Source organism: Macaca fascicularis, chromosome 1 (genome assembly GCF_037993035.2).
Source record: "Macaca fascicularis isolate 582-1 chromosome 1, T2T-MFA8v1.1".
Taxonomy (NCBI): Eukaryota; Metazoa; Chordata; class Mammalia; order Primates; family Cercopithecidae; genus Macaca; species Macaca fascicularis.
In genome coordinates this window covers 117,881,955-117,909,884 of record NC_088375.1, presented here as the reverse complement: position 1 = coordinate 117,909,884, position 27,930 = coordinate 117,881,955, and the positions used below count along the sequence as shown (strand labels likewise).

The 27,930-nt window shown below is 46.1% G+C and overlaps 1 protein-coding gene and 1 long non-coding RNA gene across 3 annotated transcripts in view; one reads left to right on the top strand and one right to left on the bottom strand.

The window, feature by feature from the left end:
* Positions 1–13,075: 13,075 nt before the first annotated feature.
* On the top strand, positions 13,076–14,493 carry LOC141407332 (uncharacterized). Its single transcript, XR_012416144.1, has 2 exons — positions 13,076–13,244; positions 13,911–14,493. It is a non-coding gene; the product is annotated as an uncharacterized lncRNA (long non-coding RNA).
* Positions 14,494–26,635: 12,142 nt separating this feature from the next.
* Positions 26,636–27,930, bottom strand: part of CD58 (CD58 molecule) — a 56,348-nt gene continuing 55,053 nt past the window's right edge. For both annotated transcript variants that reach the window (XM_005542206.5, XM_005542207.5), the window contains one exon: positions 26,636–26,938. In XM_005542206.5, the coding sequence (XP_005542263.3) occupies positions 26,929–26,938 (10 nt within the window). In that variant the 3' untranslated portion in view covers positions 26,636–26,928. The remainder of the gene's footprint in view (positions 26,939–27,930) is intronic.

Below are 27,930 nucleotides of genomic sequence, written 5' to 3'. Positions count from 1 at the left end.
TGCCACCATGCCTTCCCTCCTGCTCTTCCATCTGCTTGGCATGCTCTTCCTTCGTCTCAGCCTGTCTAAATCCTACCCATCTCACAATGCTCAGGACAAAGGCCTCCTCCTCTAGGAAGCTTTGCCCAAGCTAGAATGACCCTCACCCTCCTAAGTGTTGTCACAGGGCATTCTGCTTCCATTAGGCTCAGACTACAAGTATTTCTGTGTTCCCTACTACAGTGCGAGCTTCCGCAGGGCTGGGCTATGCTTGCTTGCTCACGGCATCTCATATTAGTGCCTGCCATATCAGCAACACGCAATGAGTATTGGTGGAACCAAATTGCAGAGTACAGCTGGGGCTCCATGGAAATTGGATGTGAAGGAGAACAGCTCACAGAATGACCTGCTGTGCCTACCAGAATTTGAAAAGTTGGGGTGACCATTGACACCATTCTGGGAGCAACTATTTGGGTTCCACTTAAATATACAAATGTAGGCCCAGGACTTCCACTAAAGTGAAGCCCCTTCTGGGCTTGTGTTTGAGGAGCTGTATAGGGTGATAGAGTGGCACTGGTAAGGACTGCTGTCCTCTCTACCTTATTATTATTATTTTTTTTAAGATTCAAGATCTGAGTTGCCATAAAAATAAAAACCTTGGTTGGGGGGTGGTGGAGGGATTTGAAAGAAAACTGTAAATTATCAAGAAAAATGATTCATTTTTCAGATGAAGACCCTGAGTCCCAGAAAAACAAGAGTGGTATGCCCAAGGTCACACAGCCAGGGTGAAGGGTGGGACTTAGCCTGTCCCAATCCCAGTCTACTATTTTCTGTTCCACCACCATAGCTGCCCGCGGTGAAGATGCCATCAGTCAACCTAATTTGGGGAAATAAAAGATCTTGAAGGTTACACATAGATTTGTGCACTGCTGATCTTAATTTTATGCTTGCCATCATAAAATTAATTTATGCTTATACAACTAAAGGGGGTAGACATGCATCCAATTCTCAAAGTTTCAATTCTATGTCTTTGTATCAGTTATTTAGATTTTTCCCTTCTTTGTTCATTATCACTTTCCCTGAGGAGGTAACAAAATGTCTTTTTCAATTTTCTTCTGAACTAATTCTTACTAGGATCACCCATTTTTTTCTCCAGTTTGCAACTGGCTAGATTTGATTGGAATAGATAAAGCCTCCGACCATGGGCTGTTGAAAGGCCTTTTGTTTGTGGATTACAAGCGGTCATTCAGTTTATCCCATTCATTATGCTTCCCTACTTTTTTGAGTTGCAAGGTTAAGGCCTGAGGCATAATGTTGATGGAAAGGAACATTAGGCACCAAGTTGCACCGTGTTTGTGTTCATTCCAATCCACATTCACCTCCCTTAATTGGTGAAGGTTATGACTACAGCCCACTTCTCTAGTGACTCACTTCAGGAAAAGGACATGTGACAAGAACCTGGCTCACATGGGACTGCTTGCCAGGGGTGCCAGGACAGAGATGGCATTGTTCAAGGAAGATTCAGGAAGTCAAACATCCGGAGAAAAGCATGCATGGTTAACTCACCCCACGGTCTGGATGAGAACATATTTTTTTTCTCACTGATCAATCTGTTTATCTACTTCTACAAGGGCACTCAGAGGACTTCTGGAATAATTATTCCCTTTGGTCTCAAATGCACTTTCCTAATGGGCCAAGAAAGGGAGAAGGAATAAGTATTCCTGGAAGTGTTTTACCTGTGGTCACATTAATTCTATCCTCCCAATAGCCTTTTGAGATAAACATTATCCACGCTCTCAATTTATAAATGGGGCAATTTAGATAGGGCAAGTTAAGGAGTTTGCCTAGGCCTACCTGCTACTAAGTGGCAGACTCAGGATTCAAACTTGGGTCGAGGTTGAATTGAAGTGTATTTCCAACGTCAGATAATGTCCTCTTTCCATGCTAGTGCCCAGGTTTCCTCTCAGAAAAGTAGCAGCTACTAAATGCCGCTGCAAAGCATTGTCTCTCCCAAACATATCTTTGTTCTGACCTCTTTCTCTCTATCTAGCTGTCCTCAAAACCCACACAAATTCCAACTTCTCCATGAAGACTTCCTGATCAGCCAGTCCCAACAGACTATGTACGGTCGCACACGCGCTCTCTCTTCTACCTCTGTAATCCTCTCTGCTTGCACTTCTGGTTTAGCCCTTAATAGATACAACTTAGCACATATAAACTTTCACTTGCATATGCAAACTCCCAGCTGTACTATAAACTCCTCAAGGACATGAACAATGCCTCTGTTGAGCCCTGAGAATTTGTAGCATAACAAATAATACCAAGTAGCTGCTGCAAAATGTGTGTTGAATGATTAACTGGTTAATTTTTAGGAGAGGCTATGGGAGTCCTCGTGATTCGGTTAAGTAGACAAGCATGGAAAACTCAGAGGCAAGTAGTCTCTTTGGCTAAGACTCCCCTTAGCACCACAGTCTGTAATTCACTCCCCATATCTTTCTGGGTGTTTTAGAGAAGACGGACATTGCTCTGCACTGAAACCACGCATTAAGCTCTCTGCCGGTTTTGGGGCAGACTAAAGCACCCCGCCCAAAGCTCAGAAGGTTCAGGTGAGTTCAGAAAGCTCCAGCCTTTCTGGCAGCCTAGTACGTTCCCTTAGTCTTTTCCAAGTCTGGGCACTCACTCCCAACTCTTCCCCAGGTGTCCCCCTCTTAGCCTCACCCCAGGCCTTAGTGATGACAGCACCAGGCAGCAACTGGGATCACCCCTGGAGGCAAATATGCCTGCACAAAGCCCAGATCTTATGCTCTTCCCTCCTGGGATTCTGCTTCTTTTCTTTCCCCTTCACTTATTGCCCCTTCTTCGGTGTGGTCTGTTAATCTCCAGATCTTTGACGAGGATGACCATGATGTCAGAGCACGGGCCCTCACATGGCCTGTCTGCATCTCTCTCCCCTCCCCTCCTCCCCACAAGCTTCCTGGGTCATGGGGGGCTTCCTCAGCACCCCCTCTCCATGCAGCTCCTCCTCCCTGAGTCTGCCTCCTGCCTTTCCTTCCAGCCCCATCCAGGGTGTGGAGAAAGCTCTTGACCACAGGTAGAAGTGCCCTTCCCCACACCTGATGAGCTCTGTCTGCACTTGGAGACCAGCTTGTGCCCTGTGGGTCTGAGCCTGGGCCTGCCTATCCCCCAACCTGGCCATGAGGGCCCTGAAGCCACCATCATGTCTTACCTTTATTTCTGATGCCTAGATCTGTGACTGTCACAGAGTAAGTGGTCAATGAATATCAACAGAAGGTGGAAATAAAGGGTAAATGAGTAAACGGTCTTGGTTCTGCTCTATGAAAACACCCAACACATCAACTCACTCTGACATTAACCGTTTAGACACTTAAAGCAGGCCTCTGAACTAGACAGATTTGGAAGCATCACACAGATTACCAACCACCTCATCTACAAGATAAGGACCAAGACAGGTAGGTGGCTTGCACAAGGTCATACAGAGCATGAGTGGCAGACTCAGACTGGATCAGACTCTCCGATTCCCTGCCGAAGGCACCATCTCAGCCATGCTTTCAGAGTAAGAAAGCTTTGCTTCTAAAATACCTAGTAATTCAGACTTTTCTCCCAATTATTTCTAATTAGTAACCTACCTAGCACTGATGAGTTCTTGAATGTATGCATGCATGCATGTATAAGTGAATGAATGAATGAAGGCGAGGTCATGCTGGATTCACAGCAGCAGCAGTGCAGCTTTTCCAGTAAAAGCACTAGGCACGTGTGCAGGATTGAGATGATGCATTTAAGGCCTCTCCTTTCTGCCTCACAACCCTGACACTGTGCATCCCCGGGTTCTGCCATCGCCCCTACTCTGCAGACTGACAAAGAGGCTGTTCCGGGCTGTCCTTGCCAGCACCATTCTTGTTGAACCTATTAGGTTGCTATTGTTTTTAGCAAACAGCTGATGCCTCATGGAAAATTTAGCATTTGCTCATTCCTTTTCCATTTATCTTCTAGTTTGTGCATTTTCTCTTCTTTATTAGCAGGGCACTTACTGGAAAACTAGATCTCTGTCACTTAGTGGTTTCATATGTTTCTTCTGTTCATAACCTACCTGGAGTCAGAATTATGTCTGTGTCACAGAGCAATTGGTTGCTATGGAAATGATCGTGGCACCCCAGGCAGCAGGCCTGCGTTGGAGAGAAGAGGGAGTGCTGTGCCCATGGGGGTGGGGGTGGGTATGGCAGAGGTACTGCAGGAATCCTGAGTGTGACTTTTTAAGCTAGGACTGACTTGTCTAGGCCAATCTGGTCCTCTTGACCCTCTTCCTACTCAAAGCTGTGTGTGTGTGTGTGTGTGTGTGTGTTTGTGTGTGTGTGTGAGACACTTCACTTATCCACACCCCCCACACACCGCACCCAAATATAAAACAAATGCTTCCCCTAACTTCTCTCTTCTACCTCCAAGTCCAACTTAGAGTTCACCTCCTCAATCTTCTGTGGTTAACCACCCCTGAATAACCCCTTCTCCAATCAAACCCCCCACCCATTCCTACTGAGTTTGCACTTAATTCAGTTGCATTGGAATCACTTGCATTCCTTCTGCCGGACTTTGCTTTTTTTTTCTTATCAGGCTCATATGCTTTATCTTCCCAACAGTACCCAGGCCCCACAGGAGCCCATCTGGGTCAGTTGGTTTTATCTTCCCACAGAGCTCAAGCCGAGCTTGGCTGACCACAGGCCCCTGATAAATGCTGCCCTCGACTCTCAGAGAGATGGACAGTCTCAGACCTCGAGCCCGCCCACTTTAACCCATCCAGTCTTACCTCCTGAGGATCAGTAAGCCTAGAGCAATAGGCAAATGAGACAGCTCTGGATATCATTTTAAATATTGTCAACCCAATGAAAGGAGAAAAACTCTAAAGCTTCATTTGCCTCAAACGTCCTCAGATGATAAGGGAAGAATGAGAAAACCGTGTTTAGTTATTTAAAACTGTCTTATTTTTGTGGGCTTTAACTCATTTATGTTTCAAGTTTGCCTTTAGTCTTGGTTGCCTGTCACCTAGAGCAACTTTGACCTCCAGGGCCAGTGACCCCCTTCTGGGTTTCCAGTGAAAGACCCTGCAGGACTGTCCACGTCAACAGCAGCTGTACATGGTGGGAGAACCTGGGCCTTTTCCAAAGGTTAAGCTCACAAACATAAGTTGTGGAGTCAAGGCCTTCCCTTTGTCTAACGGGCAATATCCTTACATCCGGGGCCGGGGATGCAGAGCCCGTGAGCTTCCCCTGCTGTCTGTGATTGAAGAAAAATAGCTGTGCTGGCTCCATTGGCAGAGTTGGTGTTGGTGTTGGTGCCCCAACCTCCTTTTTCTGGAATCTGCCCCATATTCAGTCACCAGATGGAAGTAAGCTGATACTCAGGTAAGAAGGTGGGGGAAGTCAGGGTGCCTCGAGCGTGGGGTGGACACTGGGGCTGGACGCCATGTTCCACATCCCAGAGCCCATCTGAAAGACCTTCCTTGGCGTGCAGCTCAGAGCTGCTCAGAGAGCGTGGAGCTCGGCCCCCAGCTCAGCCCAGGGGCTCTCTGTGCACTCACGGAAAGTGGCATCGTACCGGGAAACGCCAGCGGCCATTCTGGCGCAGGGACGGGGCCCGGGCATCTGTGTGTGCTAGTGCCCAGATGAGAGACTGGGACGGGGTGCGGAGGGCTTGCTTCTTTCCCACCCTCAGGGCTGTTTCAGTGAGGTGGTCCTTCTGAGGCCTGAGACGGTGCCGGGGGTGGCCTCAGCAGGAAAAGGCGCAAGGCAAACAGTGAACAGACGGATTGGAGCCCCCAGGAGGAGCTGGCTTTGGTCTGCGGTGACTGGGAGAAGGGCCCCTGCTGGGGACAGCTGATAAAGGAGCTGCCACCCCCTCCCCCAGTACTCCCTACCCCCGCCTCCCGCCCCAGGGCCCCACTGGAAGACAGGCTTGATTTTCCTCATCCCGCACAGCACGGGCTTGGTGAAGTTAGCAGGAACCCTCTCATGCCGTCTCCCCGCTTCTGCTTCGGACTAAACCCTCCAGCCCAGGCTTCAGGACAGGGCTCTGTCGCCACACAAGGGGGACTTGGATAGTGAGTTTTAGGATTCTTTCTAGCTTTCTACCCTGACTAGAAAACAGAAGAGGAAATGCCCTGTTGGCTCTCCCGTGGACCAGAACACCTTCCCCCAGCTGCTCATTTTTAGTTGGCAATTACCCAAGGTGTCCAAGGCCCCTCCAACACTGTCACTCACTGCCAGGAGAGGCCAGAACTCCAACTCAGGCTGTGCGGCTGGCTGCAAGAGGGTGATGTCTGAGTTAGCTGTTTGGAGACAGAACCACAGGTCAGCTTTAGAGCGGATGCGCCGTCACCGGCACAATGGGAAGCCAAGACAGGCAGGTACCAAGTGATCCTTCAGCATCTGGGCGAGATGCTTTGTCTTTCCCAGAGAAACTATTTCAACGAGTTCTTCCCGGGAGAGAGGGAAAACAAAGCTCAAATACCAGAGCCGCAAAAACCGCCTGAGGCTGATTTGCTCTGACAGGCCGGCGGCTGCCCTCTCCCATGGACAGCCTTGGTCCAAAAGAATAAAGTAGACCTTGCAGACCAGAACTCAAAAGTGCAAGGTGCAGGTTTGCAAAGTGTGTCCCCCAGGCTCTGTGCATCCCCAATCCAGGAGTTGAACCCCCATCCACATGATGCCTTCACAGCACATGAAGAAAAAGAGGGGCAGATTGCAGAGGAGCAGGACAGGCGGACGTGTTGCCAAGAGCAGGCAAAGGTCTGAGCTGACCGCAGCTCTGAATTGGGTCTGGCTGGAGTTGGAGGTAACTGCATTATGGGAAAGATTGAAAGGTTAATATGAAACCAGCTGATACTGAAAGAGAACAATTAGGAAGGTTAAGGGGCTTAATATTAGATTAATGGCTGCCGGAGGATAAAGTTCACAACTTCCAGGAAAGAAGTCGGATTCAGAGAATTCTTTTGAGTGGACCAGACCAAGGTCTGATTTTTTTTTTTTTTTTTTTTTTTTTTCTTCCCAGTAACTGAGAGAAAATTACCATTCATTCACATAAGATTCATTCTCTTCCTCTTCCTGCTTCCTCCTCCTGCTTCCCATCTCTCTCCTGTTTGGAAACGCCTGATTTCATTCCAGTTCTGGAATGAATCTTAGGGTCCCACCTTCCAGTCTGCATACCCCATACTCCTCTCCACCTGTAGGGGTCCTTCCTCAGTGAGATTTGTGGGACCCTACAAGAATATTTTTGTCAGTGTTGCTTGTATTCTGGAACTATTTCAGGCCACTAAGTCATCTCACAGATCAGTAGCTCAACCCAGGGGAGACATTCCGAGCCAACAAGGAGTTAACCCAAACATGGGGAGACGGGCTGGTGGATTTGAGGTGGCTGAGGAGATTGGGGGAGATGGGGAATTCCCATGGTCTCCAAACCTAGCAATTCCTTCCTGGGAGTTTTTTAACATTCCTTCCTGGGGGAAGGGCCTCTGTTGGGGACAGCTGATGAAGGAGTTGCCACCCTCTCCTCCAGCACCCCCCCACCTCAGGATCCCACTGGAAGACAGGCTTAGTTTCCACATCCTGCCCAGCACGGGCTTGGTGAGGCTGGCAGAAGCTCTCGTTCAGTCTCTGTGCTTCTGTCAGGACTGAACCCTCCAGCCCAGGCTTCAGGCCAGGCCTTTGTCTGAACAGATTCCCAGGCCCCACCTATCCTGGACTAACTGAATTTGAATCTTTGAGGGCACAGTCTGGACATCTGCATATTCTGAAGTTCCTTGATGACCCCATGACCTGCTCAGTTTGGGAACCACTGGCTCAGGGACCACATGGAAGAAAGGCCGGGCAGGGAGGGGCCAGGGGCCTCTCAGACTTTGGGATGGGCCATTCGTTTGATTCCCTAGTTCCCATCCCAGCTGGTGAGTTTCTTGGAGCAGACATTTCCTCTTACTCGTCATTACAATCCCCACACAGGGCTGGCCACATTCAGTACGTGGGAGCTGAATTAAGTTTCCAAATCTCATGGCTCATGTCTGTAATCCCAATATTTTGGGAGGTCACCTGAACCCAGGAGTTTGAGACCAGCCTGGGCAACATGGGAAGACTCTGTCTCTACAAAAATTTAAACATTTAAAATATTTTTTAATTAAAATTTTGAAATCTCTCCCCTTCCTAGACCCTGAACCTGTTCAGTTCTCAAGTTGACATGTTCAGAGGCCTGGCTGGTAGAGCCCGGGCCTGGTTCCACAGAATCAGCATGGTCCTGAAACACAAGAGCACAGGAGCCAAAGCTGGAAGGGCCCTTGGAGAACCTCTAGTCCAATAGCTTTCAAAATGTAATCCTAGGTACCCCGGGGTCCCATGGTGGAACCTCAGAGAGCACGAAAGGAAAGGGCAGAGGCCCAGTGGGAGGAACTGCCAGCCCTCCCCCCGCCTTCACCCTTCCTTCAACCAGGCCAGCCCTGCTTTCACAGCTTTGTGTAACTTTCGCAACAACCAAATGCCTTCCCAGTTTCTGCCCTTGTCAACCCCACCCCCAGCCCCTGTCTGTTTTCCAGCTGGTGTCCAGAATGATCATTTCAAAACATAAGGCTGATCATGGCCCTCTTCTGTTCAAGACCCTGCATTTGGCTTTCCATTTCACTCAACACCAATCCAAGGTCCTCTTCACGGCCGGCAAGTCCCACCTGTTCTCGCCCCGGTTGCCCCTGCCTCATCTTAGCCATGCTGGCCTCCTTTGTATCCCTGAATGCACCAAGCAGGTTCTTATCCAACACCTGGGCAGGTCTTCTTCCTTCTGCCGGAAACGCTCTTCCCCAAATAGCTGCATCCCTTGCTTCCTCTTGTCCTGACCACCCTATCAAAAAAGGCATTCTGTTCCATCAGCCCAGCCCCTTCCTCTACTGTCCTGACTGTCCCTACTGAAATGTAGGCTCCACGGGGGTGAGGACTTTGTTTTTTTTCACTGCTATGTCCCCGGCACCAAGAACAGTGGCTGGCACATAGTAGGTGCTCAATAAATAATCATTTCCTGAATCAATCAGATTGGTTTTGATTCTAAAATTATCCTGTACATTTTCTTCTTTACACGTTTCTCTATTTTTCAAATTTTCTGCAGTAAATATGCGTGTTTTTACAATCACAAAAAGAAGTAAGTGACATAGTCTTTTCTCTAGGATCAATCTTTAGGAGACTCAGAGCTGCTACAGAATAACTTAAGAAGATGAAGGGAGGCCCTGCTTTGAGCCCCCAGTTCTGAGCAGCACCAGGTCAGTCCTGGTAGACTATAATAATACCACTGATTCCTAATGGTGGACGGGGAACTTAGTGGGGCTAAGCTGACCCTACTTATCTAACAGCATTTTGTCTTGGGGTCACTCGGGAAGGGGAGAGAAGGAGTGAAAACAGGACCAGCAGCAACCCCCTCACCGCTGAAATGCACCAGGCTCTCCCTAACCCCATACAACAGACATGAGGGCATGGGCTCCCAAGCACCCTCCAGTAAGGCATTGTGGCCATAGGTTATTCTTTAACCGGCACAACTCGCTTTTCTCAGACAGACTTTCTCTTTATTTTCTTCGGGGACTATTACCCTGAGGCCTAGTACCTGCTGCCTCTGCTTATGTGACTGAATCTAGAACAAAGCAGCAGCATCTTAGCTGAGGGGTCAGGGCTCTGGCCTAACAGAAACCCCGTGGTCTTGTCTCCATTTTCAGAGCCTCATGACTCCAAGTGGGTGGGGGTCCCGGGCTCACCCATGACTCATTGTTCGAGTTCGTAGAGAACTCAGAAGTTTCACATGAAAGCACGGCCTCGCAGGCTAGAGACAATTCAGGAAACGAAAACCCCATTCACTTGATTATGGGTTCATTTTCTGATGGAGGCTTTTCTGATCCTCTTTCATAAGACCCATCTGAAATAGACAACTGAAAAGAGAACTAGGGGGCCGTTTCCCTTCCCCCCTCTAGCCCCAGAGCTCGGTCATCAGAATCACGTGAACCCTAGCCCCTGGAGCTGGACAGGGCCCAGGGTTCATCTGGCCCATCTGTTTCATTGTGACTTACCTGGCAGGCCCCCTGATACTCAGGGACATAGCTGCCTGCCTCCTGGGCTGACTTTCCTGTGGTGCTCTAGAGCAGAGCCAGCTAGCTTCTCCAAGGAGCTGGTGGTAAATACTCGCTCCGGGCCCTGTCACCTATTCTTTGTTTTTTCCTTACAACCCTTTAGAAACATAAAGCCATCCTGAGCTCACAGGCCTCACAGAAACAGGCTGTGAGGATGGGCAAAGTACAGCCCATGAGCAAGACCCAGCGCACTGCCTGTTTTTGTAAAATAGAGTTTTAGTGGACACAGCCCTGCTGATCTCTTGATGAATGGCCTATGGCTGCTTCCACGCTATTACAATTGCGGAATTCAGTAGTTGAGACAGAGCCTATAAGGCCAATAAAGCCAAAAATAGTTTCTATCTGCCCCTTCATAGAAAATGTTAGCCAAGCCCTTCTCTAAAGTAAAGTTTCGTATGCATTCATTCCTATTTAACACTCAAAACAATTTTTGAGATTAGTATTAGAGATGAGTATTCCTAATTTTACAGATGAAGAAACTGAGAACCAGAAAGGATGAGGTTTGCTCAAGGTCACACGGCTAATGAGGGGCAGAACTGGAACCCAGACGCAGATCTCATCTCTAAACCAGGGCTTCTTCACCTGGAGAAGCTGCTCCCGAAAGGTGGCAATTGTGAAGTGTGGAATGTATCTCCTGTTCAGCCCCATCGAGTAGGGTAGCAGCAGGTCCCTTGATGCCACAGTCTTTGAGAGACATTGGGCATAGAAAGCAACCAAACTGACCTTGAACAGAAACCTTTAAGATTCTCACCAAATCCCACTGTGCGGAGAATGTCTCCAAGCCCAGTGTGCTCTCTGTGCACAGGAAAGATACCTTTGGCATGCTGACTGGCTGGCAGGAGAGCTGTCCCCTAAAAGCCAAGTTTGGCTTCTGTTAAACATTTAAAAACAGGTCATCACATCATTGTGAAGAGCCACTGGGCTGCTGCCATCTTCCCACTGAGACGTGGACTGGCCTTCCATCCCCCCAGGTCCCAGGGCTGCCATTTCCTCTACAGCTGGGAACAGCTATGCCATTATTTGTATGAGAGAGCCCCCCAGTGGATATTGCTGGTATCACCGCCCCTAAGAGCAGCTCGGCAAACACCTTCAAGGCTCCCAGAGCTGTGGGTGTGAACATTTGAGTAATTGCCCCAGGAAGTAAAACCTAATGAGCCTTGTCGTCTTCAAAATCCTTCCCGAGGGAGGTTGGTGCATACATGTTCTAAAAATGCTGACATTTCACTGAACGTATTTGGAATGCTTCCTTTGCACCCAATTTTTTTTTTTTTTTTTTTGTGAGACGGAGTTTTGCTCTTGTTGCCCAGGCTGGAGTGCAGTGGCGAGATCTCGGTTCACCACAACCTCCGCCTCCCGGGTTCAAGCGATTCTCCTGCCTCAGCCTCCCAAGTAGCTGGGATTATAGGCATGTACCACCATGCCCAGGTAATTTTGTATTTTTACTAGAGACAGGGTTTCTCCATATTGTTTAGTCTGGTCTCGAACTCCCAACCTCAGGTGATCTGCCCACCTCGGCCTCCCAAAGTGCTGGGATTACAGGCGTGAGCCACCGCGCCTGGCCTGCACCTGATTTTATTATGACCTTTCACATGCTTTTAGAGTCTTTTCTGTGGGGCAGATCTGATTTCCCAGAACGCTTGGCCTTTGTGAAACTTTGTTTTAGCTGCTTTCAGCCTAGCTTTGCTCCAGAACCTATTTTGTGTGTTCCATAGTGTTGTTAATTCTGGTGGTGGTTATTGTTTGCAGTTTTTTATTTGAATTGGATAACAAAATTATGCATTAGGATTTCCAGCATTTCTGGAAAAGTCAGAAAGCACTTGTTTTGAGTTCTTGCTCAGTAGCTAATAGCTGAAACTAAAGAGGAGCTCTTTGGACAGACAAGGATTCTCCAGTTTGCCACAGTCTCCACCACTCCCTATTGCCCCTTATTGGCTGTGCTGGTGTTCGATTGCATTGCCTTGTTTGTCCCTAGAGAAGTTTTAAAGTTATATCATACATACAGAATAATTGCCGTGAAAATAGCTGCTGCCACAGGTCCCAGACACTATGCTGAGCACAGTATGTACATGTTCTCATTTAACCTGGTGAGATAGGTATCATTATTCCCAATTTACAGACATAGAAAGTCAGGGTCTGTAAATGTCAGTGTCAGAAAATGTCTTTATAAGGGTTGAACTGAATTTGAGTTTGGACATCTGCACTTTACCATGTCAGATAATAAACTCCTCTAACTGGTTTAGGGGATGTGACTGGCTCAGTAAAGGCCTCAAATAATCACTAGGTTTTCCTTTTTACCCACCTGCAACATATTCAAGAATGGCTAACCCTGATCTCAGTCATGAAGTAAGCAAAGCGTCTTTGATGTTAAAGACGCTGGAATATCCTCCCCTTTCTTCCTCAGGATATCTGTCTTGAACCCCACACCCATGCCAGGTGCCAGGTACTCTGAGATCTTCCCACAGGGCCCAGGGACCCCACTGTGACACAGTGTCTTGGCCTCAACTCTAAGACAGCACCTCACCTTCCAGATTTTTCCCATCCTTTTTTTCTACCAAAACATTCTTTGCTGTGTCCCATACATTCAAGCTCTTGATAAGTGACTACTTAATTTGATAAATGATTTGGGAGATAAGGCATTAACGGACTCATTTATTCTTCTAAAAATTACTTATTGAATGTCTATCCCCTCCTCTTAAAACTATATGAGGGCTACCCATTTCTCCTAAGAGAGTAATGACCAAAATCCTTCATAAGGCCTAAAAGGCTTATGAGACACTGTGACTGCTGGCCCCTCCAGCCATCCTCTCTGCCCAGCACTCCCCAAGCCTTGTAGTTCCTCAAGCATCCCCTGACTCCATCTACTAAGACTTTACACTAACCCCATCCTTGGCCTGGAAAGCTCTTTCACCCCTCTTAGCTGGTGACTGCTTTTTTGTCCTTCAGGTTGTTATGAAGTCACAACTTCATCAAAATGCATTCCCTGACCTCACCGACAGGTTCAAGTTGCACCGTGAGACATGCACTGGCACCATGAACCTATCAGATAAAGTGACCTGAGGGCTGCAGTCCTGCATTTATTTATTTGATGAACATACCTCTGCCTCATCAGACAGTGAGTTCCATGATGCCATTGTGGAGGGATTTTATCTGTTTCTACTCACTTTTGCATCCCCAGTGCCTAGATGCCTAATTCGTATTTGTTGAAGGGAAGTGGGGTAGGGTAGAGGAGGAGGGAGGAAGAAATTTCTGTTGCTTCCTACAGTTAAAATGGAGAGAATCTAAAGAACTTTCCCAAGGACCCAGAGCTAGCAAGTGACACAGCAAGACACTCAACTCAAGTTTCGAAGGCACGTTTCTTTTCTACCCTATCATAATTTTCTTCTAGGGCCTTGTCAGGCCTCTGTGCACTGTGATAATCACACCCTGAAGATTATTATGATGTTGGAGGCATGCCTGGTCTGGCTCCAGACGAGGTGGTGCAGTATAATGGAGCTGCAGCAGTGTCATTTAGCCACATGTAGGGCAGAATGATGCTAGGCATACCCCGACAGATCTCTGGGTGACATAAAGATGACTTCAACTTGGCGCTCTCTAGGTGGATTCCTGGGGGCGCCACACCTAGACTTAGCGGGAGTGTAAGATTTGGGATAATCAGCCTGCTAGAAGAAGAAAAGCGACCGTCTATTGTGCCCTTATCATATGCAAAACTTTAATGACACTATTTGGTTGATTCTGACATAAGACCTTCTAAAGAGATACTATTTTCCCCATTTTACAGATGATGAAGCTGAGGTCTGGAGACTGAGCTGCCCAGAAACACACAACTAGTCAGTAGCCATGGAGGAATTGGCTTTGAAATGAAGATGTGTCTGATTTTGAGCAATTTTTTATTCCAAGATGGAGCGCAGCCTCAAAATAGAACAGACTGCTCAACTACCTCATAGAGAATGTGAGAAATAACCCAAGAAGAAGAAAGAATGAGAGGGAGCTGGAATGAATGATCATGGCTGGAGGTTCAGTAGAAGGTTGCTGGCCGTGGGAGCAAGGCCCAGGACCTAAGGAAGAAGGGCTGGCTGGGGCCGTAGGAAGCAGGGGATGCAGCCAGACCAGCACCACAGCTGACTGAGGGGGGTGCCGAAGAAGCTCAGACCCTGGCAGGAAAGGACCTGGCTTTCTTGTTTAGAACACTACACAAAATGCAATGCACTGTCAATTCTTGGGTCATCCCCTCCCTCCGCGTTCTTCTTAGCAAAAGGAGTTATTATTTCTACTTTCTATGAAAACATTCATTTCTTCAAAATCAGATGTCCTAGATCTGGAAGAAAAAAGTGGGTAAAGAGAACCAGCTGTACAGTTCAAAGGAAAATGTAGTGATGCTCTACGTCCTTTGTGTTGTGTCTCGGCCACCTGCTTCTGAGAAAGGGGCAGGAGGGGAGGAAGCATGGATTCCCCAGGGCAAGAGAGGGGCAGGGGGCAGGGGACAACCCTCAGGAGCAGACTTCTACTGGGCGGTTTTGGCACTTATTCTGGGCTTTAGTTTCCTTGCTCTTAGAGCAGGAGCTGGATCAGACGATCTCTAAGGTATCTTGCAGTTTTGTGCTTCTCCAGCATAAGCCTGGGTGTGCAGCCAGAGTGAGATAAGAAGGATAGTGGTGACCAGGGGTCATCTAAGAGATTGTTTAATGGGGGATAACAGAGTAATTGAATAATAGGAGATTGTGTTTGAAACTTATCTCATCTGCACGAATTTCCACCTTGAGATTTTCTTGCATTGTCAGTCAGAAAAAATAACTGTAGTTTTGAATAGATTGTGGGTGTTATAATCGATTGTGGGTGTCTATAAAAGGTATAGATTTTTGGTGTCAGGCCTAGGTTCACTGAGGTAGATAGCTTCCCCTCTCTGAGCACCAGGCGCCCATGTGTAGAGTAAGGATAAGAGTACATGGCTCACAGGGCAGCTGTGGAAGGGTCAGATGAGTCTCTATACAGAGAACACAAAGCACAATGCCTGGCCAAATTCCTGCAAATGTCATCTGTCCTCCTCCCCTCAAACCTCTTCTCCTCCTACTGAGGAGGGAAGCACCCAAAGTGGAGAATAGAGTTAAACAAGTTCAAATTCTTCAAGGATATAGTAAATGCTCAAATGTGATCTGTCCAGTTCTTTCGTATATAATATTCACGACAATCACATGGACCAGTTATTGCTATTCTGTTGTACCAGTGAAGAAACTGAAGGTCAGGGCTGTCTTCAGCTCATAAATAGAACTGAGATTTGAAACTCAGTCTACTGAATCCAACCCTAAATACTCTTGTCACAGACTCAAAGCTACACATCAGGGGTAGACGTGGTGGCGGAGAATCCACTGGGAGAGCCCCAATGGTTTATGCAATCAGACTTGATCCACCCCCATGTTCTTAGGCAGCCCTGGTGCCAGGACCTTCTCACCCTTCATTCTAGCTGAAATGCAACTAGCATCACTGTCTCCCAGTGCAAGGGGATCTCTCAACTTCCTCCTATGGTTTGTCAAGTCTTTTATATCATGACCACTCCAATTCATCAAAGCATTCACGCTTATTTTGTGCCTCAGTGTTTCACAATGATTTCACTCACTGTGAGTGGAGACAGCATTATTTTCCTCATGTTGAGGTTGGGAGCAGGCTCAGAGCAGGCTCAGGGAGCTTGCATCACTTGATGGAGGCCCCACAGCAGGGCCCGTGTGGGCAGCCCAGGACCCTGCACTCATGGCGCCTGCCACTGCAGAAGATGCCCTTCACCAGTCACTGGGTCTTAACCCTGTGGCTCCAGCAGGCCTCTCAGTGGGTTTGTGTCACCCAAAGGCTGCTGAAGAACAGGGGAGTGGGGTGGCAGTGAGAAAGCACTTAGGAATTCAGTGATAACAAGGCCACCCATTCTCTCTCTCTCAGCAAGTAATGGTGACAGTTCCTTGTGCATAGTCTTCCTTAAACTTGCAGTGACATTTATTCCACCATGATTAGCAGCTGAGGCTGTGGGGAGACAGCAGGGTGATGAGTCACTTTATCTAGCTGGGTGTTACATCCGGGGCGATGTTCTGTTGCATTCGCCACCCTCCCCTGTCCCAGCTCAGGGCCCTAACAGTCTAACAGGGCTGGGACTTTCTCAAAGGCTCCCCTGACCACACCAGTTCCTCAGGAAGCTCTAAACCCCAGCTTCAGCTCTACTGATGTCACCCTACTTCCCTTTAACCCTTTTTGAGGCCTGGTTTAGAATTTGTATCTCAGCCAGAGCTCTTTCCATGACAGCTTTGTCCATGCTGTTTACTCCTGGATAGTTCTCAGGCCCAGCCATCTACCAGCCCAGTGCCTGGAGTCAGACAGACCTGGATGGAAATCCTGGTTCCACCACTGACTAGCAATGTAACCTTAACCATGTTACTACTACACTTCTATGAGCTTCTGTTTTTCCATCTGTACAGTGGGACTAATACTACTTACCTACTCCTACTGAAGGGTGAGATGCAGCAGGGAATGTGCTTAGCACAGGGCCTGGAAGAACATAGTAAATGCTTAATGGTAATTCCAGCACTTTGGGAGGTCAAGGTGGTCAGATCGCTTGAGTCCAGGAGCTCAAGACCAGCCTGAGCAACACAGCAAGACCCTGTCATAAAAAAAAAAAAAAAGAAATTGCTTAATGAATGATTGTGTGTGTGTGTGTGTTCCCCCTGAGCATTTGACTTTTCTTTTCTGTATTTTTCCATCATATACCAATTACAGACCACACGGCTCACATCATTTCTGTCTTCTCAAGCATCCTGGTTTCTTTTCATTCTTTCTTTTGTTTTTGACTTTTTAGCTTCTTTTTTCTGGACTTTTTTTTTTCTTTTTTTTTTTTTTTTGACAGAGTCTCGCTCTGTTGCCCAGGCAGGAGTGCAGTGGTGTGATCTCGGCTCACTGCAACCTCTGCCTCCCAGGTTCAAGCAATTCTCCTGCCTCAGCCTCCTGAGTAGCTGAGACTACAGGCACCCACCACCATGCCTGGCTCATTTTTTGTATTTTTAGTAGAGGCGGGCACAGTGTTAGTCAGGATGGTCTCGATCTCCTGACCTGGTGATCTGCCCGCCTTGGCCTCCCAAAGTGCTGGGATTACAGGCATGAGCCACTGTGCCCGGCTTCTGGACCATTTTTAATCATCCTTTGAAGTTTTCATTTACTCTGTTAAGTGATTTATGATAGCAAAATGTCAATATTTGTAACATTTTTCTGTCTTACCCAACAGGACAGGGAATGGAAGCTGACAGGCTAGCTGCAAAAATTAATTAAAGCGATGAATTATTTTTTAAAACACAAAAATGGGCAAACGGTACAAATAGGCAATTCATAGAACAAGTTCATATGATCAAAAACATATGATTTTAGACTAGTAATCAGAGTAACGTTTAAATTTAAGAAGCAGTGAGATATTTCTTTACTTCTATCAGAATGATCAAGATTTAGAAAGATGAATATCTATTGCTAGTGGGAATACAGGGAAAAGGTTACTTTAATATTTGTTCTTGGATGTTGTCTTAGTTCATTTTGTGTTGCTATAACCAAATACCTGAGACTGGGTAATTTATAAAGAAAAAATTTAATTTCTCATATATTGGAGCCTGGGAAGTCCGAGGTCCCAAGTGGCCACTTCTGGTGAGGGCTTTCCTGCTGGTGGGAACTCTGTGCAGAGTCCTGAGGTGGCACAGAGCATCACACAGTGAAGGGGTCCAAGATAGAGCCAAACAGGCCTTTATAACAGAGCCACTCCTGCAATAACTAACCCACTCCTGTGATAACACATTAACCCATTAATCCATTTATAAGAGCAAAGCTGTCATGACTCAATCACCTCTTAAAGGCTCCACTTCTTAATACTATTATGATGGGGATTAAGTTTCAACATGAGTTTCGTAGGAGACACACATTTAAACCATAGAGGGTATTATAGCCTTTTTGGAAAGCAATCTGGTGATATCTATTATATAGTTTGGATTTAGTCCTCTCTAAATCTCATGTTGAAATGTAATCCTCAGCATTAGAGGTGGGGCCTGGTGGAAGGTGATTGGATCATGGGGATAGATTTCTCATAAATGGTTTAGCACCATCCCCTTGGTGCTGTCCTCACAATAGTGAGATAGTTCTCCTGAAATCTGGTTGTTTAAAAGTGTGTGGCGCCCTCCTCCGACTTGCTCCTGCTCTTGCTGGGTGACATGTCTGCTACTGGTTCACCTTCTGCCATGAGTAAAACTCCCTGAGGCCTCCTCAAAAGTAAAAGCTCCCTGAGGAAAAGCAGATGCCAGTGCCTTGCTTGTACAGCCCGCAGAACTACGAGCCAATTAAATCTCTTTTCTTCATAAATTACCCAGCCTCAGTTACTTCTTTATAACAAAGCAAGAACAGCCTAACATAATCTATTAAAATTGAAGTTTCCGGAAGCAGTGGCACGTGCCTTTAGTCCCAGCTACTGGGGAGGCTGAGGCAAGGGGATCATTGAGCACAGAAGTTCAAGGCTCCAGTGAGGTATGATTGCATTTATGAGAGCCACTACACTCCAGCTTATGGGCAACATAGTGAGACCCTGTCTCTGAAAAAAAGAAAATTAAATTAAAAATACATACACCTTTTGACCTAGCGTTTCTATTCATGGGAATCTACCCCATAGGAATACCTAAATGTGTGGCTATATAAACGAGGATGTATAATAAATTATTGTTTATGGTGGAAAACAAACAAAACCTAGAAGCAAAGCAAACGTTCTTCAAAAGAAGAATGGTTGAATATATTTAGACTTGCCAAGAAATATGCTGCAGCCATTAAAAAATAAATTGGAGGCTGGATGCAGTGGAACATGCCTGTAATTCCAGCACTTTGGAGAGACTGAGGCAGATGGATCATTTGAGCTCAGGAGTTTAAAAACAGCCTGGGGAACATGGCAAGACCCCATCTTTACTAAAAATACAAAAAAGAAAAAAAAAAATAGCAGGGCATGGTTGTGCATGCCTGTGGTCCCAGCTACTCAGGAGGCTGAGGTGAGAGAATCACTTGAGCCTTGGGGTTGGAGGCTGCAGTGAGCCAATATCACTTCAGCCTGGGTGACAGAGTGAGACCCTGTCTCAAAAATAAAATAAAATAAATTGGAGCTACATCAGGTGACTCATAGAGATTAGAATGAATCATTGATGAGACAAAGCTGAGTGAATAAAATTAGGCATAAAATTATCTTAATTTTACAAAGAAGTAATGCCACTCTCCCCATCCCATGTGTGTATGGGAGCCAACACACATGAGCCTGGAGGATCCAGAACACATTGGATCCTGATCAATATGGCAGGATCCAGACCAAGCTTTCTTCATGGGTTTTGGGGGCTGGACAGTCATATGATGCAGACAAGGGTGTCAGGGAGTCGGAGAAAATGAGGGAGGACCCAAGCAGAAGAAAACGATGGCATCAAAATTAAAACTATATATATAACATGTAATTACATAGTAATCACATAGTGATTATATATAATATGTATTTTCTTCTTACATCCACTCATAGACTTTTACATTTATGTGTTATGTATTAATGTAAAAGTATATTTATTGTAAGTAGATGTAAGAAGAAAAATTTTAAATTATGTATATATATCTTATTTTTGTTAACCTAAAATGTAGAAATATACATTCCTTCACTAAGATTTTGACATAGTCAAAGTCTTTTCATTGAGACTACGTACATTTTTCAGAGTTCTTCCTTATTCTTTCATACAAAAATCACATCCTTAATGCATTGTCTACAATTTCTAATTTCAGTTTCTGCAGAGTGGAGTGAGAGCTTAAAGATACTTGCAAAGCAATTTTAGTACAGCAACCTTATAACCTTATAGATGTGGTACTTTTCCCACTGTCTTTTCAGCTGTCTTGCTTGTACCCAATCCACGAATCTAATTTTAGCATGTCTCCTTTATTAAGCCTTTGTAAAACTGTCAACTTGTTTCTTATAAAAAACAATAACTCTTTCTCTTTTGCATTCACACTTCACCAGCTTACGTGACAATGTTAAAGTATAGCTAATATAATAGATTCTTGGGAACAAACACATCTCGTTGTAGGCAACATTCATGTCAGCAGGTAGCCACCATTATCTGTGGCATCCTGGAAGGCATGGGCATCCTTCTGGCCTGAGCATTCAGTGAGCCCAGGAACTGAGTCAGTTCCTAGTAGCAGCACTGAAAATCCTCATGTGCCATGAGTTGATGAGTGGGTAACTAGCCTGTCAGGATATACCTAGCTCTCTGATTTTACTGTTATTCTATGATTAAAATATCTAGGGCTGTGCGTGGGCATAGGCTGGGAGGCATGGAGGATTACATCCTCCTTTTTCAAACTGTGTAGCATTTTGCTAATGTGGCAGAGTTTGTGATGAGTGGCATGGCTTGGGTAGGGCAGACAGCATACTACAATCCTATCTTGGGAGCAGCAAGGCAGTGCTGGGACAGGACTATGACCCAGAGTCATATCTCCTAGTCACTGCTAGGTGACTGTGGACAAGTCGTCTCAACTCAGTACATCTGTTGTCTTCAAAATGGGGTGATGCTATCTGATTCACCAAGATGTTTTGAGACTCAAACGAGATAAACATTTTTTAAAGTATTTGCCACAATGACAGGGCCATCAGAGTTACTTTCATACCTACACACCCTGTGTACACTTGTAGCAATGGGATGGAGGGAGGGACTTCATCTCTATGACAAGCAGCAAGGTTCCTGGGGAAGAGTCTATTTTTTGGAGGCATGCACAGGAGATCTGGATACTGCTTTCACCCGCTGCCCGTTGCACATCCTTAGTCAAGTCACTTAATCTCCCTGAATTTCAGTTGTGTCACCCAGGAATAATAGTAGGAAAATTCCATCTAGCTTGAGCTATTGTGGTGCGGATTAAATAGAGATTATGGGACCAAAGGTGGCTGGAACACAGGAGAGGCAGAATAGATTTTATCCTTGTAGGTGTGACTCAGTCCATAAACTAAGATCTGAAGAAAAAAATATGCCCTCTAGTTTCGGTGACTCAACTTCCCATTTCTCTTGGTTGGTGAAGAATTTAAACCCCACCCCTTCCTGGGGAGTCCACTGCCCTGGCACTGTGGACGATGACCTCACATTATGAAGCAGGGTGGAGATTTGCCCTTAATCTTCAATCTACACAGCTTAAGACCAGATGTGCTTTGCCTTGTCTTCCTGTCCTGTGTCTCTCTTGCTCCCAGGACATGTTCAAAGCACACAATTATCCCCACAGCTTGAGTTCAGAGCCGGGAAACAAATGAGTGCAAGAAAATAGGGAGGAGTAGAGCTTGTGAACTGGAGAGAGATGCCCATCTAAAGGCATATCATTTTTTTTTTTTAAGTTTAATACTGTGAGCGCCAAATAAAACATGCCTGTGGGTTGACTGGGCCATGGGCCTCTTCACTGCTCTGTGAATGTGCAGGGCCTGCTCTCACTTCAGGGCCTCTGCTGGGAATTCCCAACTTGGGATCCCATCTGTGACCCCCTGACAGCTCTGCTGGAAGATCCCTCAGTGAGGTCTTTCCTTGTCCCTTCCTACACTCCCCACCCCTTCCCTGTTCTATTCTTCTCTATGGCTCTTAGTGCTGTGGTTTATTTACCCTGGTTAATGTCTATCTCTATCCAGTAGAATGCAAGCCCCAAGTAGACAGTCAAGAACTATGTGTTGAATGAATGGGTGGATGGATGGATGGATGACTTCATCGTGGAATGAGATACTCACCTTAGGCAGAAATTGTAAGGGCAACATCAAAAACCTCAGTAATCAAGATCGATAATATTTTAATGCAATTTTTTTTTTAGTCACAGTGCAAAAAATCTGTGATGAACAAACTATCAAATTTTTAAATAAAGGCACATCCAAAAGAAGTTGCAAGTAAGCTAAAGTTAATTTAAAATTATTTAAAATCCTCACTTGTTCAAGAAAAAATTCTCAAACACGGCAGTGTTCTCAATTGAAAACAAAATAGGGGCCGGGCGCGGTGGCTCACGCCTGTAATCCCAGCACTTTGGAAGGCCGAGGCGGGCGGATCACAAGGTCAGGAGATCGAGACCACGGTGAAACCCCGTCTCTACTAAAAATACAAAAAAAAAAAAATTAGCCGGGCGCGGTTGTGGGCGCCTGTAGTCCCAGCTACTCGGGAGGCTGAGGCAGGAGAATGGCGTGAACCCGGGAGGCGGAGCTTGCAGTGAGCCGAGATCGCGCCACTGCACTCCAGCCTGGGCGACAGAGCGAGACTCCGTCTCAAAAAAAAAAAAAAAAAAAAAAAAAAAAAAAGAAAACAAAATAGGAAGTAGATTTTGAAATTTTTACTAATGAGTGTTCTTCCATCAAAGCCAGGAAAGTAACATTCTAATAAATTTTGGGGCTTTTGTTTGTTTGTTTGGTATAAGTAAAATATTTAAACTTAATATAGAGTTTTAATGTACCTACTTTTCAATTTTCCAACTTCTTTTTATGCTACCTCAATGTTCTGAAAAAAAATAACCAATTAAAATACATCAAGGCCAGGTGAATCCGAGGCACTTTGGGAGGCTGAGGCGGGAGTATCTCTTGAGCCTAGAATTCAAGGCTAGCCTGGGCAACATAACAAGAACCTGTTTTTGTATTTTTTAAAAGTAAAAAAGAAAAAAGAAAGAAAAATTTTTTTAAAAGGAAAATACATCAAGACCTGTACCACAGAGGCCCACATTTTTCTTTTGCTCCAGGCTACATGTGGGTTGCCAGGGCAATGGTTCTCAGCAGATGCATGCTGATGAAGCGGTATCATGAGCCATCCTTCCCAAGCAGACTGTTGTAATGTTCACAGCCTAAATTGCTTTCATCTACAGCAGTGAGAGGTGTGGGATTTCAGGAGCCTGCTGAGGGAGACTGCCTCTTTGGGGGTGCTTTTCAGTCATCCCCAAATCAAGCCATGTGGGCCTACTCCAGTGAGCACTAGCTTTTCCTTTGCATGGAAGGATCTTGAAAAAGAGAAAGAATTGTTGAGATCAAGAAGAGGAAAGGCTTGGGGAGAGAGGAAGGACTCGACCTCATTTTCTAGGTATCAGACGTCAACACAGGCGGTTTGGGCAATCCACACATTTGTTCACATTGAATTTACTTCTGCCATTATCCACCACTCCCGCTCTGACCCAGAGATGCCTCCCAAAACGCCCAGCACCACAAGCCCTCACTAGGTGCTGGGCTGCAGCTGGGCTCACGCTGCATAGCCCAGAAGCCAGTGCCATCTTCCCCAAACCGGTGCCACTCCACACCAGGAGTGGTTGTGGGGAGGCACCCTGGTGTTGTGGAAAAGCACTGGAGTGGAGACCAGGGTACTGGAGTTCCTGCCATGAACTAGGTACAAGACCTTGGTCCAATTACCTTCCCTATCGCAGTCCAAGTTTTCTTGTCTGTCTGACGAGGTATCTGAGGACCCATCCTAGCCTCAAGAGTCTAGAAGGCAGAGTTCAGCTTAGTATTCGATGTATTTGCTACATGCTCAACGTAAGTGGTTAAAAGCCAATGACCTCTTTAGAGAGTACCTAAATTAAAGATAGACTCTTTCTTGGAGCAAACACAAAACAAAACTTGGAGAAGACTTTCGGAGGGTTCCCTACTACATGTGGAAGATTGACTGCACACATTTATCTTCTTACATTATAGCTTGGTGGTTAAGAGACTTCTGGGGCCACACTATTTGGGGTTGAATCCTGGCTCCGCCACTTATTACTGACCTGAGACAAGTCTCTGTCCATTTCTTCACTTGCAAAACAAAGAACTGAGGACAGGGTGATAAGGTGGCTATCTGGAAGCCAAGAAGAGAGCCCTCACCAGGAACTGAATTGGCCAGCATCTTGTTCTTGGACTTTCCAGCCTCTAGAACTATGAGAAGTAAACATGTGTTTAAGATAGCCAGCACCATCCAAACAGACTAATACAAATGAAGAGACTGGTTTTAGGAGGAGCAAGGAGAGTGTATCCTAGATTAAGAGGAGGGGAGGCAAAGTGCAGTGGTGCTGAGGGAGCTGGGTGTGTAGATGTGATGGAAGTGTGAGGGAGGTCTCTTCTGAATGCTATTTTTTTCCAGAGAGTTGAGAAGCAAAGTGATCAGTTGAGAGTGAGGACACAGGATTGAAGATCTAGGAAGAGAAGTGAAGAGACGGCAACAAAGCAATGTAATGAAGACATTTGAGAAACACTACAAATCTGCCAAACGTTTGAAGTAATTAAAGATAAACTAATCAGCTTGGTGGTCAATTTTTCTCCAGGTACATCCAGCGGTTTGGGTGCAGAGAGGAAACTGGTAGAGATAACTATAACCATGGCTGGGACTTGGCCAAATGAGAATGGCAAAGCGAGAGAGGAAAAGAGTGATGGTAAAGGAGTAATTGTAGGCCAGGCGCAGTGGCTCATGCCTGTAATCCCAGCACTTTGGGAGGCCAAGGCAGGCAAATCACCTGAGGTTAGGAGTTCAAGACTAGTCTGGCCAAAATGGTGAAACCCCATCTCTACTAACAATACAAAAAAAAATAAATTAGCTGGGCGTGGTGGCGCACACCTGTAATCCCAGCTACTTGGAAGGCTGAACCTGGGAGGTGGAGGTTGCAGTGAGCCAAGATCGCGCCACTGCACTCCAGCCTGGGCAACAAGAGTGAAAGTCCGTCTCAAAAAAGAAAAGAAAAGAAAAAAAGAAAAGAATAGAAAAGAAAAGAAAAGGAAAAGGAGTAATTGTAATGATGAACAATGGGAATCTAAGCCAGGTAAGAGGAAGAGTGAGAACTCGAAGGGTTTCAGGGCCAGGGAACAGGTAGCAAGGTCACTGGCTTGTAGGCTCTAGTGGGGTTGAAGAATTTTTGGAGTTGGAGCCCTCAAGGGAGTGACGTGGAAGATATGAAGTAAGGACTAGTGAAGTCAGATGCTTGTTACAGAGACTATGTGGGCATGCTGCAGATATAGGACAGGAGTATGGCTATGGGGTGGCTAGCTGAAAAAAGAAGAAAAGACCATGCTAGGCTATTAGATTTGTAGGTTTTGAAAGCATTCAAAATCTGGAAGAAGTGATGTCACAGAGAAGACTTTGACATAGTGCTAAAACCTCCAAGGGATGGGGAATAACAAAGATAACTGGAACAAGGGATGTCAGGTGGTGATGATTAGCTGGCATGAGCATCAAAGTTGAGGAAGCGCACTGGTCTGCAGGCAGAGAAGAGCAAGGAGGACATCTTTTCCCCCAATCCCTGAATATAAGGGATGCAGGAAAGAAAACAGCTACTCCTTGAGAGGCTGTGGGAGGCAGCATCCCCGGGGAGAGTTGGGTTTCGATTAGAACAGCGAGGCGAAGGAGACATTCACAGAAGAGGACATCAGGGATGTCGCTGCTGATGGATGGGGGCAGAAAGCAGGGCATACAGAGCTACATGGGACAGAAGTCTCCAGGGGAGTCATGGGCTTCCTACAGGGCCTGGGATAAAGGGTTTGACAAGATTAGTCTGAGACAGGATAGGAAGCCATGCCACCTGGAGATGGGGGAGCTGGGGAGATGCAGGTCTTCCCGGAAGCACTCAGGGCTCCTTTCCCACTCTTGCTGAGGCCTGTGGAAGTTCAGATGCAGGCTGTTCTAGAGAGAACAGATGTAGCCCGAAGGCTTTTTTTGTTTTTTTTTATTTTTTTTGTTTTGAGATGGAGTCTCATTCTGTCCTGCAGGCTGGAGTGCAGTGGTGCGATCTCAGCTCACTGCAAGCTCCGCTTCCCGGGTTCACGCCATTCTCCTGCCTCAGCCTCCCGAGTAGCTGGGACTACAGGCGCCCGCCACCACGCCCGGCTCATTTTTTGTATTTTTAGTAGAGTCGGGGTTTCACCATGTTAGCCAGAATGGTCTCGATCTCCTGACCTCATGATCCACCCGCCTTGACAGGCCCATCTTGGAGTCAAGAAATACTGATTTCTTCCTTCAGGCTGGAGACTCTCATGTGATAGGAATTCCAGTGCAGGCACAAGCTGAAGCGTCTGTGTATTGACTTGGGTTTACATGGCTGCTGGGGGCAACTGGCGCCGTCCACCTCCTCAGGAGTGGTTGCCACTCCGTATTTGTTATGACTACGGTTTTCCAGCTATTGTCTGCGTTGACCTCCCAGTGTGACAGCTAACCAATGCAACAAACTAAGTAGGCTAATGAATGGCAGCGAGAGAAGTCTCCCCGCCCCACCTGTGTTATACAACTGCACTGGATGGTGGTGATCTGGTCTTTTCAAAAGCAGCAGAAGTAAAGACCCATGTGTTCACTTGCCTCCTACCTACCGCAGTGGAACCCAATGAGGGACAGTACTTTTCTCTCTCACTCCATGAATGACCCTATAATGAATTATTTTTCCCCTAAAGCAAGGGAGAAAGAGTATAGATTTTAAAAGGGTACGTGACCCTTATTTTTCTATCTTAGGAAAACAATAGACAAACCACCTAGTCACTTACGTACATATTTACATTTATTTACAGAAGTTTCTATATCATCAGTAAAAACAATTTAGTGACAAAAAAGCAAGCACCCCGTCATATAATAGGTTGATGACACTTGAAACTAATGCATGTTCTTTGTTTGTAAGTATTTCTTCTTAAAAAAAATAGCTGCTTCAAGTTACATTTCCAACAGTTCTTCGAAAATTGAAATTTTTCAAAAATTTCTCTTCAAATGAGAAATCAGATGGCTTTTTAGTTTTCAAAATAATTTAGTTATGCTGTTGTCTTCATCTTCTGTTACCAATCAATTGGAGCTACAAAAAAAAAATTTTCATATTATTAACTTGTAAAATGCAGTAAATCTGGGCTGCAGACCAGGAGTCTTAATTACCCTCCTATTCCAATGTGAATAGCCCTTTTGTAATAAACTCATCAAAGCCAGGAAGCTAGGGAGCAGGGATGGAGGAAGAACCGCCTTGAGTGCTCTTGGGATGGTAGTCTGAGTCCCACCTGAAGAACAGCCTTCAGGATGCTGCACTCAATAGCAGCCCCAAGGCTCCTCCCGCCGACTCTCTGAGTATAACTGAAAGACTGAAAAACAGAGCTGAGACTGTTAGACCCCTATGTAAACTGTCACCCATTTCTAACAGCTACTTCCTTCTTCGCTACATGAAACTCCTGGGGATGGTTTTCTTCCAACCCAAACTTGTCTTCCTCTTTAGTCACCTCTGTGGCAATGACAGAACAATCTCTGGCTGTCTCAGAGTAAATCTGCCAAAAAACAAAACCACATCCTTGAGCAAGCCCTTAAACCGAGTCTATTTCCTGGCCTCCTCCCCCATGGTCTGCGTTATTTCCATGGAGCTCAAAATCAGACCAGGCCAGAGCTCCCCAAACATTTGTATCTCATCAGTAACAAGAATTCATGAGAAATTAGTGCTGGGGTCACGGGGTGGGGTAAAGGAGAGCAAACTACAAGTTTCCCTCCTTGGGAGCCTCACAGAACATGAAATGAGTGGTGTGACTTTCTGAGGGGGAACAGTGGGAAATGTTTTTAAACCAGGTTGGCTGGCACAGGATTCTTGCTGGGACAGCTTTTTGCCGGTCTCTGCTCCTGCCCTCTCCCAGCAGTCTCCTCACCCACTAGAAGGAATCAAGCCTGCTTCTCCAGCTTGACTCCTGCCTGAGATTCCCACCTGTAAATCATTCTTCTTGGAGAAATAGGACTCCCTGTTTCCTTTTTAATTTGGCTGACTTTGTGATCTGTTTTCTAGACGCTTACACAAAAAATACCAGGGCACTCAGA